The 18,278-nt window shown below is 45.4% G+C and overlaps 1 protein-coding gene across 1 annotated transcript in view; it reads right to left on the minus strand.

The window, feature by feature from the left end:
- Positions 1-1,340: 1,340 nt before the first annotated feature.
- The window catches only part of LOC121539396 (grainyhead-like protein 1 homolog), a 29,499-nt gene continuing 12,561 nt past the window's right edge, over positions 1,341-18,278 (minus strand). The window contains exons 9-15 of the mRNA XM_041847871.1: positions 10,556-10,802; positions 10,203-10,330; positions 6,997-7,025; positions 6,467-6,552; positions 3,326-3,411; positions 2,497-2,561; positions 1,341-2,313 (exon numbers count right to left, since the gene is read on the minus strand). Coding sequence (XP_041703805.1) covers positions 2,199-2,313; positions 2,497-2,561; positions 3,326-3,411; positions 6,467-6,552; positions 6,997-7,025; positions 10,203-10,330; positions 10,556-10,802 — 756 coding nt within the window. The 3' untranslated portion in view covers positions 1,341-2,198. The remainder of the gene's footprint in view (positions 2,314-2,496; positions 2,562-3,325; positions 3,412-6,466; positions 6,553-6,996; positions 7,026-10,202; positions 10,331-10,555; positions 10,803-18,278) is intronic.

Here is an 18,278-nt window from a genome sequence, read left to right on the forward strand (position 1 = left end):
TGCGTTTATATTTTTGTTCAGTGTATATGGTAAAAAACACCCTATTTCCCATTATCTTAATAAATATATAGACATTAAAGATGCAGTCCGGGATATTAAGCACTTAACATATCATACGAAAACAAATGTCAAGCATTTTTTTGTTGTTGCAGGACGTAACATATTATATGAAATGGATGACATAGTCGACAATTTCCAGGAACCCGTTTTGGCTCGTGAGCACTACATTTAAAACTACTGGCTGAAATTATACAAAAGCTCTGGAGCATCACTTTGTTACTCTGGTACAAAGAGGAGCTGTGAAGGTACACATGGAAAATAAATTCCCACACATTTTCAAATGGACACAAATATCATGTTATCACATTATTACTGTGTCTGATAAGAAAGGGAAAATCTGTCCATCTGAATGTGTTTGAGCTTCAATCACTGACTTATTGCACTTCCTATGTACTAATAGTCTAATAGTCTGAACCACAGGAGGTTGGTGGCACCTTAATTGGGGAGAACAGGCTCGTGGTAATGACTGGAGTGGAATCAGTGGAATGGTATCAAATACATCAAACACATGGTTTCCAGGTGTTCAATGCCATTCCATTTGCTCTGTTCTGGCCATTATTATGAGCCGTTCTCCCCTCAGCAGCCTCCACATAGCTGAATGAGTGAAGGGTTGATAATTATTTTCTTATTATTATTTTTTAGACATGTAATACTTATGAAGAGGCCAAATGCTAAAGCAGTATGAGGGAAATTTTCTGCTCTCCATTCTATTCAGAAATCCATATGACACACACATACATTACATGCTCATACTCAAAACACACATACAGTAGCAACAAACACAGATTATATCATACTAACTGCCAGACTGTGGTAGTGTGTACATTACATACATACTAAATACTGCCAGGATGTTTAGTATCAATACAGTGAGTAAGCCAACCAGGCCACTCCACTCTCTCTATTTACAATACGCGTTTGCACTCACTTTGTGTGCTAAATATCCTAATAGATATCCTAATTTAATAGATTAAGTACTATGGCTTTCCGAGGGTCATCACTAGTTACCACAGCCACAGTCATAATTATGGCTAAACCCCCGCCTGTTTCTACAATTTATCTTCTTAAAAATCAGATTTAAAACCTAACCACACTGCTAACCTTATTCCTAACCCTAACCACACTGCTAACCTTATTCCTAACCTTAACCACACTGCTAACCTTATTCCTAACCCTAACCACACTGCTAACCTTATTCCTAACCCTAACCACACTGCTAACCTTATTCCTAACCCTAACCACACTGCTAACCTTATTCCTAACCCTAACCACACTGTTAACCTTATTCCTAACCCTAACCTTAAATTAAGACCAAAAAGCTACATTTTAGTTTTCTTTTTTACAATATAGCCAATTTGACTTTGTGGCAACTAGTGACAACCCTTTCCAAGGGGCAGATAAAATGCAACCTGAGGCATAAGGATAGCTAGCCTGGTCCCAGTTGTGTTTGTACTGTCTTGTCTTGTTTGACATGACAATCCCCACGTGAATTGGCAACACAGACCAAACAGATCAAGGACCAGGCTAAAGTATTGCATACATCTCCAGATCACTCTCCTATGATGCTAATGGCAAAAGCAATGCAATTAGCCTGATGCTCTCACTTATTCCATGTACAACACAAAGATACTGAGAGACATGCCACACAAATAACAAAGATTCTCAAATGGCCTTAGCATACCTATAAGACATAGCTATGAGGGCTTCTTGTCAGACTCAATTCTTAAATACAAAAGTATCATAAATGTATCAAAAGTCTACATAAAGCCATCAACACAATGGCATCATGACAATAGAGCAGTGGCTTTGTAACTTGGATTAGTGACATCACAAATAAAGAAGAACACGGTCTCTCAGACCGGTGGACAGTTTAAGCCTGGTCCCAGATCTGTCTATGCTGTCTCGAAACCGCAATGATCATTGGCATGCCTAACAACAAATCTGGGACCAGGCTAGTGGACTGTAGATATGGCTAATGTCTGAGACATTCTATCCATGTTCGGTGCCTGGGCCAATGCCATGTGTATGTGTAAACTAAGAGTCATTTACAACAACTTTACAAGCTGCCCTATGTCCACACTCTTTGTGGACTGGGCGGTGATAGTGTCAATCACTCCCCACCCCTCCTTTTGGGCCAATCAGATTTCAGTCAGGGTGAGTTTAAAAACGCCCCCTAGCTCCTCCATAGAGATCTGGAAGGTGTCTTCGTTGGAATAGTGCTTGATGATGTTGTCATCCATGTTGACTAGAATCCTAATAGAGGGACAGATAGGAATGTCAGTAGTAATATAATCTAGTCATTCAATTTCTATGGTCAGAATCTTATGTTGTGTAAAATATATGAAAGGCCTGTTTCTTCACAAATATAGCTTTTACTTGTTGTAGAATGATCTTAAATCATGGTAAATAGATTTACCATTGATGAGAACAACTTACCCTTTCTTGCATTTCTTGTAGACTTTCCCCACTTTCTCGAGCGGCACGTTGTACTTCTCTGATAACTAGAAGAAGCGGAGCAACAAAGGCTTGTTATACAGTAGTCTCTCTTTCGAAAGAAGAGAATGGAAATTAAATATACAGTAGACCACCCTAACAATTACTCAGGTCGATTGGCAGACATTAAACAGAAGCCAAATTCAACCAGGAAAGAAAAGAGACGTGTGTGCGATATCTTTGCCCCCATTTGCTCCCCAGCTGTCCAGCTGCCCACACTCCCCTCCCCGAGAAACTAAGAGGCCAGGTCCAGTCCTGTCACAACTCATTTGGCCTGTTATGGAGGCAGTCGGGGACCCATGTCGAGTTTCCCCACAGCCCCATTTCCCCTGCTGAGGGATGTCCCCTGTCCACTTTGTCTTAGTGCACTAGGCCAGACAGACAACCCCCCCCGTGACGGGAAGGCTGAATGACTACACGGAGAAGCGGAGACCCTACACATGGTCATGCCTCTGTCCTCCTGTCCTCCTTTAGCATCCCCCTTTCTCATTCTCTCTCCCAGTCTTTCCCTCTATTTCATTTTGAGGAAAGAGTTGAGGTCATAGCTCTCCCTCTCTCTCATGCTGGGTTGAATTAGGATCAAGCTGAGAGAGACAGATAGTGGACATGGGTAATTGCAGGGTAGAGGAGTCTGTGTGGCAGAGTGGGCCGTGTCACAAACAGTGCCACCCACACTAGTGTCACTGGAGTGATGCAATGTGACCAGCCTCCCATAACGGTCACCATATGTCTGGCAGTGTTCATTTCCTATTTATATTTAGTAAGAACTTACTGCTTCCACCAGGCCTTTCATTGTTGGGTTCTTCAGCATGACCGCGTCAAACACCTCCTCTGTCTCCCTACGCACGTACAGCAGAACTACACAGGAGAGAGGAGGCGTGCAGTGAGACATATTGATCACTCATACACACACAGACACACTCAAATGGTCATTGCAGGACACACACCCCGAATCACACAACACATTAACTTCGCAAGGTCAGATATATTTTCTGCTGAAGTTAATAGTGGTGAGGCCCTTGAAGTGGGTTTGGACCTCTGAGCTTCTCACTATGTCCCGGTCTCAAGTGGCCAATACCTCACACAGTGTTCTATCAGATCTGGCACAGTAACACACAAATGCTACGGAGTTACAGTTCATATAAGGAAAATCAGTCAATTGAAATAAATTCATTAGGCTCTAATCTATTGATTTCACCTGACTGGGAATACAGATATGCATCTGTTGGTCACAGATACATAAAAAAAAAGGTAGGGGCGTGGATCAGAAAACCAGTCAGTATTTGGTGTGACAACCATTTGCCTCATGCAGCCACATCTCCTTCGCATAGAGTTGATCAGGCTGTTGATTGTGGCCTGTGGAATGTTGTCCCACTCCTCTTCAATGGTTGTGCAAAGTTGCTGGTTATTGGTGGGAACTGGAACACGCTGTCGTACACGTCGATCCAGAGCCTCCCAACATGCTTAATGGGTGACATCTGGTGAGTATGGAGGCCATGGAAGAACTGGGACATTTCCAGGTTCCAGGAATTGTGTACAGATCCTTGCGACATGGAGCCGTGCATTATCATGCTGAAACATGAGGTGATGTTGGCAGATGAATGGCAAGACAATTGGCCTCAGGATCTCGTGTTTCTGTGCATTCAAATTGCCATCTATAAAATGCACAGTGTTCGTTGTCCGTAGCTTATGCCTGCCCATACCATAACCCCACCGCCACCATGGGGCACTCTGTTCACAACGTTGACATCAGCAAACCGCTCGCCCACACAACGTCATACACGCGGTCTGCCATCTGCCCGGTACAGTTGAAACCGGGATTAATCCGTGAAAAGCACATTTCTCCAGCGTGCCAGTAGCCATCGAAGGTGAGCATTTGTCCACTGAAGTCGGTTACGACGCCGAACTTTAGTCAGGTCAAGACCCTTGTGAGGATGACGAGAACGGAGATGAGCTTCCCTGAGACAGTTTCTGATAATATGTGCAGACATTCTTCAGTTGTGCAAATCCAGATTTTCATCAGCTGTCCGGATGGCTTGTCTCAGACCATCCCGCAGGTGAAGAAGCCGGATGTGGAGGTCCTGGGCTGGCGTGGTTACAAGTGGTCTGCAGTTGTGAGGCCGGTTGGACGTACAGCCAAATTCTCTTGAGGCGGCTTGTGGTAGAGAAATAAACATTACATTCTCTGGCAACTGCTCTGGTGGACATTCTTGCAGTCAGCATGCCAATTGCACACTCCCTCAAAACTTGAGACATCTGTGGTATTGATTTGTGTGACAAAACTGCACATTTTAGAATGGCCTTTTATTGTCCACAGTACAAGGTGCACCTGTGTAATGATCATGTTGTTTAATCAGCTTTTTGTGCATATGGAACATTTCTGGGATCTTTTATTTCAGTTCATGAAACATGGAACCAACACTTTACATGTTGCGTTTATATTTTTCTTCAGTATACATGTACATACTACCTCAACTATCTCGTGCCCACATTTACTTGGTACCGGTACTCCTTGTATATAGTCTCGTTATTTTATTACTATTTAATTTTTTTTTTTCATGGTAAAGTCTACACCTGTTGTATTCGGCGCATGTGACAAATATAATTTGATTTGGTTCCTTGGAAGTTGTGGGATAGTATGTTGTTGGTTTGACATTGATTGTGGGAACGAAGCCATACGTTTTTTAAACATTCTGAAAACAGAAGTGAAAATGTTGCCTGTTCTGGGAACATTTATTTTTAGGTTGCAGGGAGGTTCTGAGAGGTTCCTTGAAAGTTTTCCTGAGAGGTTTCATTAATGCTTTGAGAATGGAAATTGTAGGTTATTTATTACAAAATAATCTGAAACACAACCAAAACAAACAGCAAATGCATCCAACAATGTTTGTAGAGTCACAAGCTTGATGTAAGCATTGCGTGCTATGAATATGGGGCCAAATACTAGACTTTTGACAACTTTAATACACATAAGTGAATTTGTCCCAATACTTTTGGTCCTAAAAAAATGGGGGTTATGTACAAAAAGTGCTGTAATTTCTAAACTGTTCACCCGATATGGATGGAAATGCCCTCAAATTAAAGATGACAGTTTGCACTAACTTCAAAATCATTGTATCATTTCAAATCCATAGTGCTGGAGTACAGAGCCAAAACAAAAAAAAATGGTTCACTCTCCCAATACTTTTGGAGCTCACTGTATGTGCAATTTTCGGGGAACATTTTTGGCACGTAGACGCTACTTTCAGAACTACTGGCTAAAAAGTATACAAAAGTACCAGAGAGTCTCTTTAAAATACATGTATTTTGTATTTAAAAATACAAAACTACATTAGCAATTAGCCCTGATGACACTATAGTGTCATCAGACTTCTGATAACAATGCAGACTAAAAAGGGGCTACAAAATTGTGAACCACTATAAAAAAAAGTATAGGAATGTTTTTTGTATTTTGAAAATTGGATTGTAGTAGGCAAATGAAATACAAATTACAAAATAGTCAAAGGTAGTTGAAATACACATTTCAAATACATTTAACAGAAATACTGCCCAGCTCTCTGAGTGTGTGTGTGTGTGTGTTTGCATGTGTGTTCATGTGTGTTCATATGCTGATGAAGGATGAAGAGCGTGTCCTTGTGTGTGAATTGTGTGAGAGAGGTGAGAATGAACAATGATATTGTGTTATTCACTGGGGGAGGGGGGATGCGGCACGTGTTTTCAGGGGCTGGGTAAATATGGAATCACGTGCCTCACATCTATGGGCAAGGTGTGTGTGTGTGTGTGTGTGTGTTGGGGTATTGGTGGCCTTCAAGGCAAGCCATAACACACACACACACTCCTCCCTCTCTGGTTTCGTGATAAACAGTGACCTTATCAGTAGTGTATACACAGTGCATTGGTGGGCAGGCACACACACCTTTCTTGGGCTTGTCCATTCTAGCCAGCTTATTGGAAGGTGAACCAAACTCATCCTGGGCGTAGAGCGATCTCTTCATGCCCGAACTGCAACGGACACACATGACAGGTTGGTTTAGAGCGCTTATGCACACATACACACTCACGCATGCGCACGCATACACTCCTGTTACGCCTGTGAGGCCCTCTCCCAGAGAAATAGCAGGAAGGCCTTAACAACCCTAACAACAACCCTAACAACCACCCTAACAACTACATAATAGAGCATGACACAATCAACTCTCAGCGTCTTTCCTAGAAGTTTAGAAGCTTCACGTGAAACGGGGCTTTCACTGGTGGAGCTAAAGGTTGAAACTGGAAGAGCTAAAAGGTTGAAACTGGAAGAGCTAAAGGTTGAAACTGGAAGAGCTAAAGGTTGTCTCGGTCCAACAGCAACCATATAAGTGGCCATACTTTATTTACTCCAGCCATTTTCCATCTACTTGTCCAAGAAAACGAATTAGCGTGAAATCAATGTTTCCAGGAACTCACCTTTCCTCTCCATCTTCTTGTGAGAAGGGCTGCATGGAGAAAGAGAGAGAATAGAGAAAGAGGGAAGGGAATAAAATGGGTCAAGGGTGAAAAGACACAGTCATACATCTGAAAGAGGTCATTTAATCTAATATGGAATAGGTCTATTGGACTTCGTGGGCCGTGTCAACAATCCTAAGGGACCTCTTGAATCAAAACTGATGACAGTGTTTTGGATATGATTTAAATATTTTCCCTGAACATGAGAGCATGCTTTAATTTATTACTGTAATATGCAGTTCAGATTATTTTGAGTAAAACTTTCGGTTCATAAATCCTAAAGAAGGCCATTCATGCAGCACAAGATGAGTGCAACCTGGTTAGAAGGATACATTTAATTGGCCCACTAGCCTTCTGACCTGATTTCCATACGTTAATAGTCTCATCAATGCTAAACACATTCACAGGTAACAGAGTGCAGTCGTGTGTAACTAAGCAGTATCCATATTTTAGGAGGAATTGTGGTATGTATAATCATGTTGTTAGTGTATACTACTCCACTATGTAGTTGAGGAGCGCGCACTAACCACCTGGACCAGACCAAATCAATAGTCTATTCTCAGAGGAAACCAAGTCCCCATGCTAATCACTAACTGATTCACTGGGTTGCCATTTTCTGCCAATTGTGTGTCAAAATAAATGTTTTCCTTCCAGGCTGGATCAGAATGGTAAACAGCAAAGGTTTATTTTCAGCTCAGTCCACCCTGCAGGTCAGCAACACCATGTGGCCCAGAAACCAGAGAACTCAGTGGGCTCAGCTGGGTCATGTTCATTAGGCACCAAACGGACTGAAACAGGGAGGGACTACCTGGACACTCATTTTAGTTTTCTGTTGCAATAATATTTTCAAACATGTAAACCTAATGAACAGACCCTGGTGCCACTGTGGCCAACAGGGGGCAGTCAAAGTTCACTTTCTACAGAGCCACAGGGATTAATCAAAACAACACTGTCTGCCCATCTTCCAAGTCTAGGGAAAATGGTTCACTCTAGGCTTCCTGCAACCACCCATAGGGCCATGTGATGTCACACTGCTAGGCCAAGGAGGGTTCAGAGTCCAGGGGTGGCTAGGAACACTGCTAGTGCCACTATGAGCTGTGTTGTTGGGTAATGAAGAGAGAGACCTGACATACCACACGTAGACAGACAGCGCTACACTACCCTTACAAGTGCAACAGGTGCAGTCTACTCTAGACATACTGCATTAGGTTCCTTATTAAGAAACCACTGGGCTTCCATAATCAATTATATAGAAATGATGAGATATGCATGCATACGAGAGTGATTCCAAACATGTTTTGAAGCACCATGTAAGATCATTTGGCTCGCACACCTATAAACCTTGGGATCTCTCCCAAGGCCATCTCCACCTATCAGATGGCACTGGAACCTCCCCGGTTATATAACCTCCCCGGTTATATAACCTCCCGAGTTGCGCAGCGGTCTAAGGCACTGCATCTCAGTGCTTGAGGCGTCACTACAGACCCCCTGGTTCGATTCCAGGCTGTATCACAACTGGCCGTGATTGGGAGTCCCATAGGGCCGCGCACAATTGGCCCAGCGTTGTCCGGGTTTGGCCGGTGTAGGCTGTCAATGTAAATAAGAATTTGTTCTTAACTGACTTGCCTAGTTAATTAAATAAAAAATAACCAACCAATGAAATTACAGGACTACAGTGTCCTGGCCAACAGGTAGGTCTACACTGTGTGTTTTAGTCACCTTGACCTGCACCTTGTCCTGAGTAGGAGTTGAAACTGTTTACCAGCCGGGAACCACATGAGATGTGACCCACATCTTACCGTATTAGTCAACCAAAACAAACTCTATGGCTGCGTCCCAAATGGCACCCTATTCCCTATATAGTGCACAACTTTTTAGTCCTGGTCAAAAGTAGTGCACTATATATGAAATAGATGCACTACTTTTGACTAAGGCCCATACGGCAATGGTCAACAGTAGTGTACTACACTACATAGTAAATAGTGTGCCATTTGGGACAAACCCTCTGACAAAGTGACAATGACATTGGCCAGGCACTAGGTGACTACTCTGTTCTTTCTAATAGGCTCTTAAAAACAGAAATAGCTGCTTGTCCATGGTGATCATATATACATCCCAGAGAATACCACTCTCCGAGCGGCGACCGCCAGAGTGTGGTGCCTGGAACCCGTCTTCAGACTGCCACCTTGGCCCAACCAGCTGGAGGAATGACTGTTATGAGGAGTGCTGGGCTGGCTATACAGGGCCATAACATGGCATAGACATAACACATCCCCCTATGTAGGGTTCCAAAATAAACTTCTGTAATTTCAACCAGGATTTCTGGAAAACCTGGGAATTTTTGGGAACATTTAGGACATTTCTTAACTCTGATCGCACATAATGCACTGCGGATCCTCTCAAAATCATTGGACATCAATGGTGTTTAGGGCTTAGACTTCAAACACTAGGGTTTGGTCACTAACTCATCTATTAACAATAGGCAAAAGCCCCTACACCCTAAAGTAAAATAGCCTTAGGGGATATCCACCCACTAAATAACTCCTGGTATTTAGTGAAGGACTGTCAGAATGAGTGGCTCTTTAGAAGTCTGAAAGAGACATGGAGGGGGTGGACTGGACACTTTGGTAGTCAGAGGCTGGTTGGAGTTGCATTCAAATGCCCTTTGATAAGGTTTGCATGATTGAATCTGCACCAAGTACTGTATATTATCTTAGTAGGTATAACTACTATGTTATCTAAATGCATGGCTGTTGTGGTCCACTTGTGCAACTATACGTAGATAAAAACAATGGACAATTCTCTTTTTAATTTTTTTTTGCGGAATCCACTCAAAAAAGGGTTGGGGTTTATCATTTTGTTCCAATGAATCTGATAACAGCCTTATCACCACACCTACACTATACCAGGAAAACCAAACAGATTTTTTTTATATCAGTTTGAATGTCACCGGTACCGTTGATTAATATGATTTATGTGGTAGCTATACGCTAAATAACCCTGTCTTCCGTGACCTGGCCCAGAATGCTGACCCTGTCAAGGCCGGATAGAAGTTGCCCTTAGGCACAGATCTAGGATCAGCTTACCCTCCCCCAATCCTAACCTTAACCTTTAGAGGGTAAATGCTAAACTGACCACAGATCAGTGTTTAGGGGCTTGGTACTCACATGGCGCTGGACGATGGAGAAGTGGATGTCAGGGATAAAGAGAACCGGCTGGGTCTCAAAGTCAATCATCATCTTAAAGGTTGTGACATCATTATGCTTCTGAAGGAGAGGGACTTTAACGTCCACATCTATGGAGGGGCAAAAATGACAAATAATTAGACTTGTTGGTGTGTATCATTGCAAGAATAGATCATATTATTGTGTGTGATCACAAAAAATATAATTGTGTCATGAGCATAATATGTGCACGTATACGCATGTTTTGACTGTGTGTGTGTGTGTGTGTGTACGTGCGTCCTTGCCCCTCTGTGAGTATGTCCATGTCTGTGTGTCTGTGCTCAGTGGACACTCACATGAACCCAGACTGGTGTTGAGGTCGGTGCACTTGCCCTTCCTACGGGACTGTTTCTTCTCCTCGTCTCTGATTTTCCTCTCAGCTCCCTTGTCACAAAACACCTTGATCTGGCAGAAGGCCCGGTGGATGGGCTTGTTGCTGCGGTTGTTGTAGCTGTAGGTGTCTATCTGCAGGTTCAGGGGCAGGCCCTTTACACCCTTCTGGGAGGAGAAGTCTGTGCTCAGACAGTTGACCGAGATGAAGATCTGAGGAGGAGGAAAATGAGGAAGAGGATGATGAAGGCGGAAGAGGAGGAGCAAGATTTATGATGTTGTTTTTTGAATTTTGTTTGTGGAGTAATTCAGGTACATTAAAACCGTGCATAGCAACACATACCATGCAAATTGCAATTACACTGAATTACATATGAGGTGGTTCCTGACTGGCTCATAGGAGGATGGGGGTGGACAGAAGGGAGGATATATAGACAAAAAGATGGGTTCCATTGCCTCTATGTTAAACACTATAGTGATTGTGCACAATGTAAGGTATCTTACACTTAAGGCATACACCCTGTTTATATATTCTGGAGACAGATTAGATAGATAGATTAGATAGATTACATATACACAGTATATATACAGTGGGGAAAAAAAGTATTTAGTCAGCCACCAATTGTGCAAGTTCTCCCACTTAAAAAGATGAGAGAGGCCTGTAATTTTCATCATAGGTACACGTCAACTATGACAGACAAATTGAGAAAAAAAATCCAGAAAATCACATTGTAGGATATTTAATGAATTTATTTGCAAATTATGGTGGAAAATAAGTATTTGGTCACCGACAAACAAGCAAGATTTCTGGCTCTCACAGACCTGTAACTTCTTCTTTAAGAGGCTCCTCTGTCCTCCACTCGTTACCTGTATTAATGGCACCTGTTTGAACTTGTTATCAGTATAAAAGACACCTGTCCACAACCTCAAACAGTCACACTCCAAACTCCACTATGGCCATGACCAAAGAGCTGTCAAAGGACACCAGAAACAAAATTGTAGACCTGCACCAGGCTGGGAAGACTGAATCAGCAATAGGTAAGCAGCTTGGTTTGAAGAAATCCACTGTGGGAGCAATTATTAGGAAATGGAAGACATACAAGACCACTGATAATCTCCCTCGATCTGGGGCTCCACGCAAGATCTCACCCCGTGGGGTCAAAATGATCACAAGAACGGTGAGCAAAAATCCCAGAACCACACGGGGGGACCAGTGAATGACCTGCAGAGAGCTGGGACCAAAGTAACAAAGCCTACCATCAGTAACACACTACGCCGCCAGGGACTCAAATCCTGCAGTGCCAGACGTGTCCCCCTGCTTAAGCCAGTACATGTCCAGGCCCGTCTGAAGTTTGCTAGAGTGCATTTGGATGATCCAGAAAAGGATTGGGAGAATGTCAAATGGTCAGATGAAACCAAAATAGAACTTTTTGGTAAAAACTCAACTCGTCGTGTTTGGAGGTGTTATGATTTAACTGGATAAGAACCCAAATGCAGACCAGTACACCAAGCCAGAGAAGTTTTAACAGGTTTATTTACAATGTTCAAAGTCCAGGTTTCCCAATATAGGGGAAGAGCAAGTCCAGGTTACCGGGAGGGTAACAGATCCAGATCAGGGCAGGTGTGGTACCGTAATGTCCTAGTGTCCGTGGTGAGTCCAAAAGAGAGGTCCGGTAATGGAGAGCAGGATGGTGGTGGCAGGAGTGAAGCGGAGGCAGGAGTCAGGTTCCAAATATCTGTGGCACAGGAGAAAAAGTAAATAGAACAAGCCAAAACACAAAGAGCAAAAATAAACAGGTTGAGTCGGCAGCGAGACTAACATGGTCGTCTTGACTATGATCTGACGATGAGTGGTAAGTTTGACCGGGTCTTAAAGGCTGAGGTGATTATGGTGAATGAGCTGCAGCTGGAACCCTGACTCCCGCACACCAGACTTCACTCCTGCAATCAAGGACAGACAGAGGGGAGGGAGAGAGCAGAGAGAGAGCTACCTAGCAGCAGTAGGCCTAACAGTACCCCCTCTCTACGGACGCCACCTGGCGGCCGACGGGGTTTATCGGGATGTAACCTATGAAACTCTCGGACCAGAGCAGGATCCACAATGAAGCTCCTGGGCACCCAGGAACGTTCCTCAGGACCATAACCCTCCCAATCCACCAGGTATTGGAAACCACGACCGGGCGGCGAACATCCAGAAGTCGCCGGACAGTGTAGACCGGACCCCCACCCACGATCCTGGGCGGAGGAGGGGGACGAGAGGGCGGGCACAGAGGGCTAACCGACACAGGCTTAATCTGGGAAACATGAAAGGTGGAATGAACCCGTAGGGAGGCAGGAAGCTGTAGCTTAACCGCGCAGGGGTTAACAATAGACAGTATCTTGAACGGTCCTATAAAACGAGGCGCCATCTTCTTAGACTCCACCTTCAATGGAAGGTCCCGTGACTTCAGCCATACCTCTTGACCAGGAGAGTAACCGGGAGCCTGGGACCGGTGACGGTTGGCTTGCCTCTGCATGTACGCCGAAGCTCGGGACAGAGCTACCCTGGCCTTCCTCCAGACCTTGAAGCAGCGACGCATGTGGGACTGCACCGAGGGTACCGCCAGTTCCCTCTCTTGAGAAGGGAACAGGGGAGGTTGATAACCCAGAGCACACAGAAAAGGAGACAAACCAGAGGAAGCGTTAGTCAAGGTGTTATGAGCATATTCCACCCAGGGGAGCATGGAGCTCCATGACCCAGGGTTAGACCCTGTGACACAGCGAAGAGCGGTCTCCATCTCCTGGTTCGCTCTCTCGGCTTGCCCGTTGGTCTGGGGGTGATATCCAGAGGACATGCTGGATGTAATGCCCAAAGCTTTACAGAAAGCTTTCCACACCTGGGAGACAAACTGGGGACCCCTGTCAGAGACAATATCCGTGGGTAGACCATGAGAGCGGAACACATGTTCAACCAAAATATCAGCCGTCTCTCTGGCAGTGGGCAGTTTAGGTAGGGCCAAAAAATGAGCGAACTTAGAAAAACGATCAATCACCGTAAGAATTACAGTCTTTCCAGACGAGGGGGGAAGTCCAGTGACAAAATCCATAGCGATATGCGACCAGGGCCGGCTGGGTATAGGTAGAGGTCGTAGATGACCAGCGCTGGCCTGGGTGGAGTTCTTACTTCGCACATACCGTACAAGCAGCAATGAAGGCTCGAGTGTCCGCCTCCATCGTGGCCCACCAGAACTTCCGTCGCACAAAGTCAAGGGTCCGCGAAACTCCAGGGTGACAGGTAAGGGGAGACGAGTGAGCCCACTGAAGTACCTGGGAGCGAGCAGACTCAGGGACAAACATCCGGTTAGGAGGACCCCTCCCAGGGTCAGCTTGATGATGTTGAGCCTGTCTAACAATCCCCTCGATGTCACATGTGACGACCGCAATACTGCAGGTAGGAGGCAAAATGGGTTCAGGGTTACTACCAGTATCAACAGCCGAATGAACACGAGACAGGGCGTCAGGCTTGACGTTGCGTGACCCAGGACGGTAAGACAGAGAGAAATTGAATCTCCCAAAAAATAGTGCCCACCTGGCTTGACGGGGGTTGAGCTGCTTCGCTGACTGGAGGTAAGCCAGATTCTTATGATCCGTCCAAACGATGAAGGGTTGTTCCGCCCCCTCCAACCAATGTCGCCACTCCTCGAGAGCCAGCTTAACGGCGAGCAGTTCGCGATTGCCAACATCATAATTCCTCTCTGCCTGAGAAAGTTTCCTTGAGAGAAAAGCACAGGGATGCAGTTTGTTATCTTCAGAAGAACGCTGTGACAACACCGCACCTACCCCAGTGTCGGATGCATCCACCTCCACGACAAACTGGCGGTCGGGGTCCGGCTGCATCAGAATGGGAGCCGAGGCGAAGCGATGTTTCAGTTCTTCGAACGCTGATTCGGCCCCTTCATTCCAAGCGAACGGTCGTGAGATGGAGGTGAGAGCGGTGAGTGGCGCCGCAATGCGGCTGTAGTCCTTGATGAACCTCCTATAGAAGTTCGCAAACCCCAGAAATCGTTGAAGTTGTTTGCGGGTAGAGGGGGCTGGCCAGTCCGTGACAGCAGAGATCTTAGCTGGGTCCATCCGCAACTCCCCCTGAGCGATGATGTAACCCCAAAAAGAGGTCTCAGACACATGAAATTCACATTTCTCCATCTTCACAAACAGTTTGTTCTCCAACAACCTTTGCAACACCTGGCGCACATGCAGTTCATGTTCCTGGGAGGACTCTGAGAAAATCAAGATATCATCCAGATAGACAAAAACAAACCGATTCAACATGTCCCGAAGGACATCATTGACTAGTGCCTGAAAAACAGCAGGGGCATTAGACAACCCAAAAGGCATAACCAGATACTCAAAATGTCCCAAGGGTGTGTTGAAGACAGTCTTCCATTCATCACCTTTACGAATGCGCACCAGGTGATACGCATTTCGTAGATCCAGTTTCGTAAAGATGGTAGCACCATGAAGGAGGGGAAAAGCAGAATTAATCAAAGGCAGAGAATACTTGTTCTTAATGGTGATGTTGTTAAGTCCACGGTAATCAATACAGGGTCTGAGGGTCTTATCCTTCTTAGCAACAAAAAGAATCCCGCTCCTACAGGTGACGAGGAAGGACGCATAATACCTGCCGCCAAGGAGTCCCGAATGTAGTTCTCCATAGCCTCCGTCTCCGGCCGGGAGAGATTGTACAGGCGACTGCTGGGGAGCGGGGCTCCTGGCTGGAGGTCAATGGCGCAGTCGTAAGGCCGGTGAGGAGGAAGAGAAGTAGCTCTGTGTTTGCAGAAAACGGATGCCAGGTCATGATACACGTCAGGAACATTAGAAAGATCCATGGACTCCAGTGGAGGTCGAGGCACAGTACTGGCAGGAGTCAGAGCAGAACACAAACAATTCACATGACAAAATGTGCTCCATGAAACAATTCTACCTGTCACCCAATCAATGTGTGGATTGTGTCTTATGAGCCAGGGGATACCAAGGACCAGAGGGGTCTGTGGGCAGTCGATAATATGGAATTGAATGTTCTCCTGATGATTTCCCGACACTCTAAGACAAACAGGAACAGTCTGATGGGTAATATGGGTCAACAATTGTCCATTCAGACCCTTAGCCTGCAGCGGACAGTCCATAGGAACAGTCTCCAAATCCATTTGTTGAGCCCACTCTCTATCCAAAAAGCTTTCGTCTGCACCAGAGTCAATCAGCGCACTAACAGAGAGATTCTGGAACTGCCACTGGAGGGATGCCTGGAGCAGAATGCGGGGAGAAGAGGAAGAATCCGCTGCTCGGCTCACCAAAACTTCTCCCATTAATGATGAGCCGGCCCCTTTTCCGGACGAACTGGGCAGGAAGGAACGAAATGACCAGCTTCTCCACAATACAGGCAGACCCGAGCCTGAATGCGACGTGCACGCTCCTCTGAGGACAACCGTGCACCGACCCACCTCCATGGCTCGGGTTCAGTGCTCCTCGTATCGACTCGGGAAGACACGGCTTTCTCCGTAGGGAAGATGCGGGGAGGAGTTTGTTGATGACAGACAGGTTGCTTGGAACTAACACTCCTCTCCCGGCGGCGCTCCCGAATCCGATTATCCAACCTGATGGTGAGTGAAATAAGATTATCCAGCGTAGGCGATTCATCATATGACACCAATTCATCTTTTAAAGTCTCAGACAAAGCATTGATGAACACTCCTTGTAATGCCTCGTCATTCCAACCACTCACTGCTGCTAAAGTCCGAAACTCCACTGCCATCTCCGCCACACTGCGAGCCCCCTGCCGAAGAGAAAACAACCGTTTCGCAGCCTCCTTGCCTCGTACGGGGTGGTCAAAAACCTTCCTCATCTCAGTGGTGAAGGCAACGTAAGCGTTGCAAATGTCCGACTGACTCTCCCAGACCGCGGATCCCCAGGCACGAGCGGAACCGCTAGTAGAGTTGATAAGGTAGGCAATACGGGCTCTTTCTGAGGCGTAGGTGAGGGGCTGTTGTTCAAACACTAACGAGCATTGAGTCAAAAAATCGCCACAGGTTCCCATGTTCCCGTCATAGCGCTCTGGAGCAGGAACAAAAGGCTCTCTGATCTGGGCTGAAGGGGTAGTAAGGGCAGACACTTGATTGGTGAGTAATTGAACCTGATTAATCAGCACCTGACTGTCCTCAGCAATCGTCTTAAACAGGGTATCATGTTGGCCAAGTAAAATGCCCTGATTGGCTATGGCAGTCCAAATTTGAGTGCACTCTGGGGTGGTATCCGAGCTACTGTCTGCTGGGTTCATGATGGTCAGATCATACTGTTATGATTTAACTGGATAAGAACCCAAATGCAGACCAGTACACCAAGCCAGAGAAGTTTTAACAGGTTTATTTACAATGTTCAAAGTCCAGGTTTCCCAATATAGGGGAAGAGCAAGTCCAGGTTACCGGGAGGGTAACAGATCCAGATCAGGGCAGGTGTGGTACCGTAATGTCCTAGTGTCCGTGGTGAGTCCAAAAGAGAGGTCCGGTAATGGAGAGCAGGATGGTGGTGGCAGGAGTGAAGCGGAGGCAGGAGTCAGGTTCCAAATATCTGTGGCACAGGAGAAAAAGTAAATAGAACAAGCCAAAACACAAAGAGCAAAAATAAACAGGTTGAGTCGGCAGCGAGACTAACATGGTCGTCTTGACTATGATCTGACGATGAGTGGTAAGTTTGACCGGGTCTTAAAGGCTGAGGTGATTATGGTGAATGAGCTGCAGCTGGAACCCTGACTCCCGCACACCAGACTTCACTCCTGCAATCAAGGACAGACAGAGGGGAGGGAGAGAGCAGAGAGAGAGCTACCTAGCAGCAGTAGGCCTAACAGGAGGACAAAGAATGCTGAGTTGCATCCAAAGAACACCATACCTACTGTGAAGCATGGGGGTGGAAACATCATGCTTTGGGGCTGTTTTTCTGCAAAGGGACCAGCCGACTGATCCGTGTAAAGGAAAGAATGAATGGGGCCATGTATCGTGAGATTTTGAGTGAAAACCTCCTTCCATCAGCAAGGGCATTGAAGATGAAACGTAGCTGGGTCTTTCAGCATGACAATGATCCCAAACACACCGCCCGGGCAACGAAGGAGTGGCTTCGTAAGAAGCATTTCAAGGTCCTGGAGTGGCCTAGCCAGTCTCCAGATCTCAACCCCATAGAAAATCTTTGGAGGGAGTTGAAAGTCTGTGTTGCCCAGCGACAGCCCCAAAACATCACTGCTCTAGAGGAGATCTGCATGGAGGAATGGGCCAAAATACCAGCAACAGTGTGTGAAAACCTTGTGAAGACTTACAGAAAACGTTTGACCTGTGTCATTGCCAACAAAGGGTATATAACAAAGTATTGAGAAACTTTTGTTATTGACCAAATACTTATTTTCCACCATAATTTGCAAATAAATTCATTACAAATCCTCCAATGTGATTTTCTGGAAAAAAAATCTCATTTTGTCTGTCATAGTTGACGTGTACCTATGATGAAAATTACAGGCGTCTCATCTTTTTAAGTGGGAGAACTTGCACAATTGGTGGCTGACTAAATACTTTTTTTCCCCACTGTATATATATATGCAACATTGGGAAAATGTTGATTCTATTCTTTGTCATTGACTGATGTTCCATGCACAATAAATTAGATAATATT

This window comes from Coregonus clupeaformis, unplaced genomic scaffold (assembly GCF_020615455.1).
Source record: "Coregonus clupeaformis isolate EN_2021a unplaced genomic scaffold, ASM2061545v1 scaf0137, whole genome shotgun sequence".
In the NCBI taxonomy this organism is placed as follows: Eukaryota; Metazoa; Chordata; class Actinopteri; order Salmoniformes; family Salmonidae; genus Coregonus; species Coregonus clupeaformis.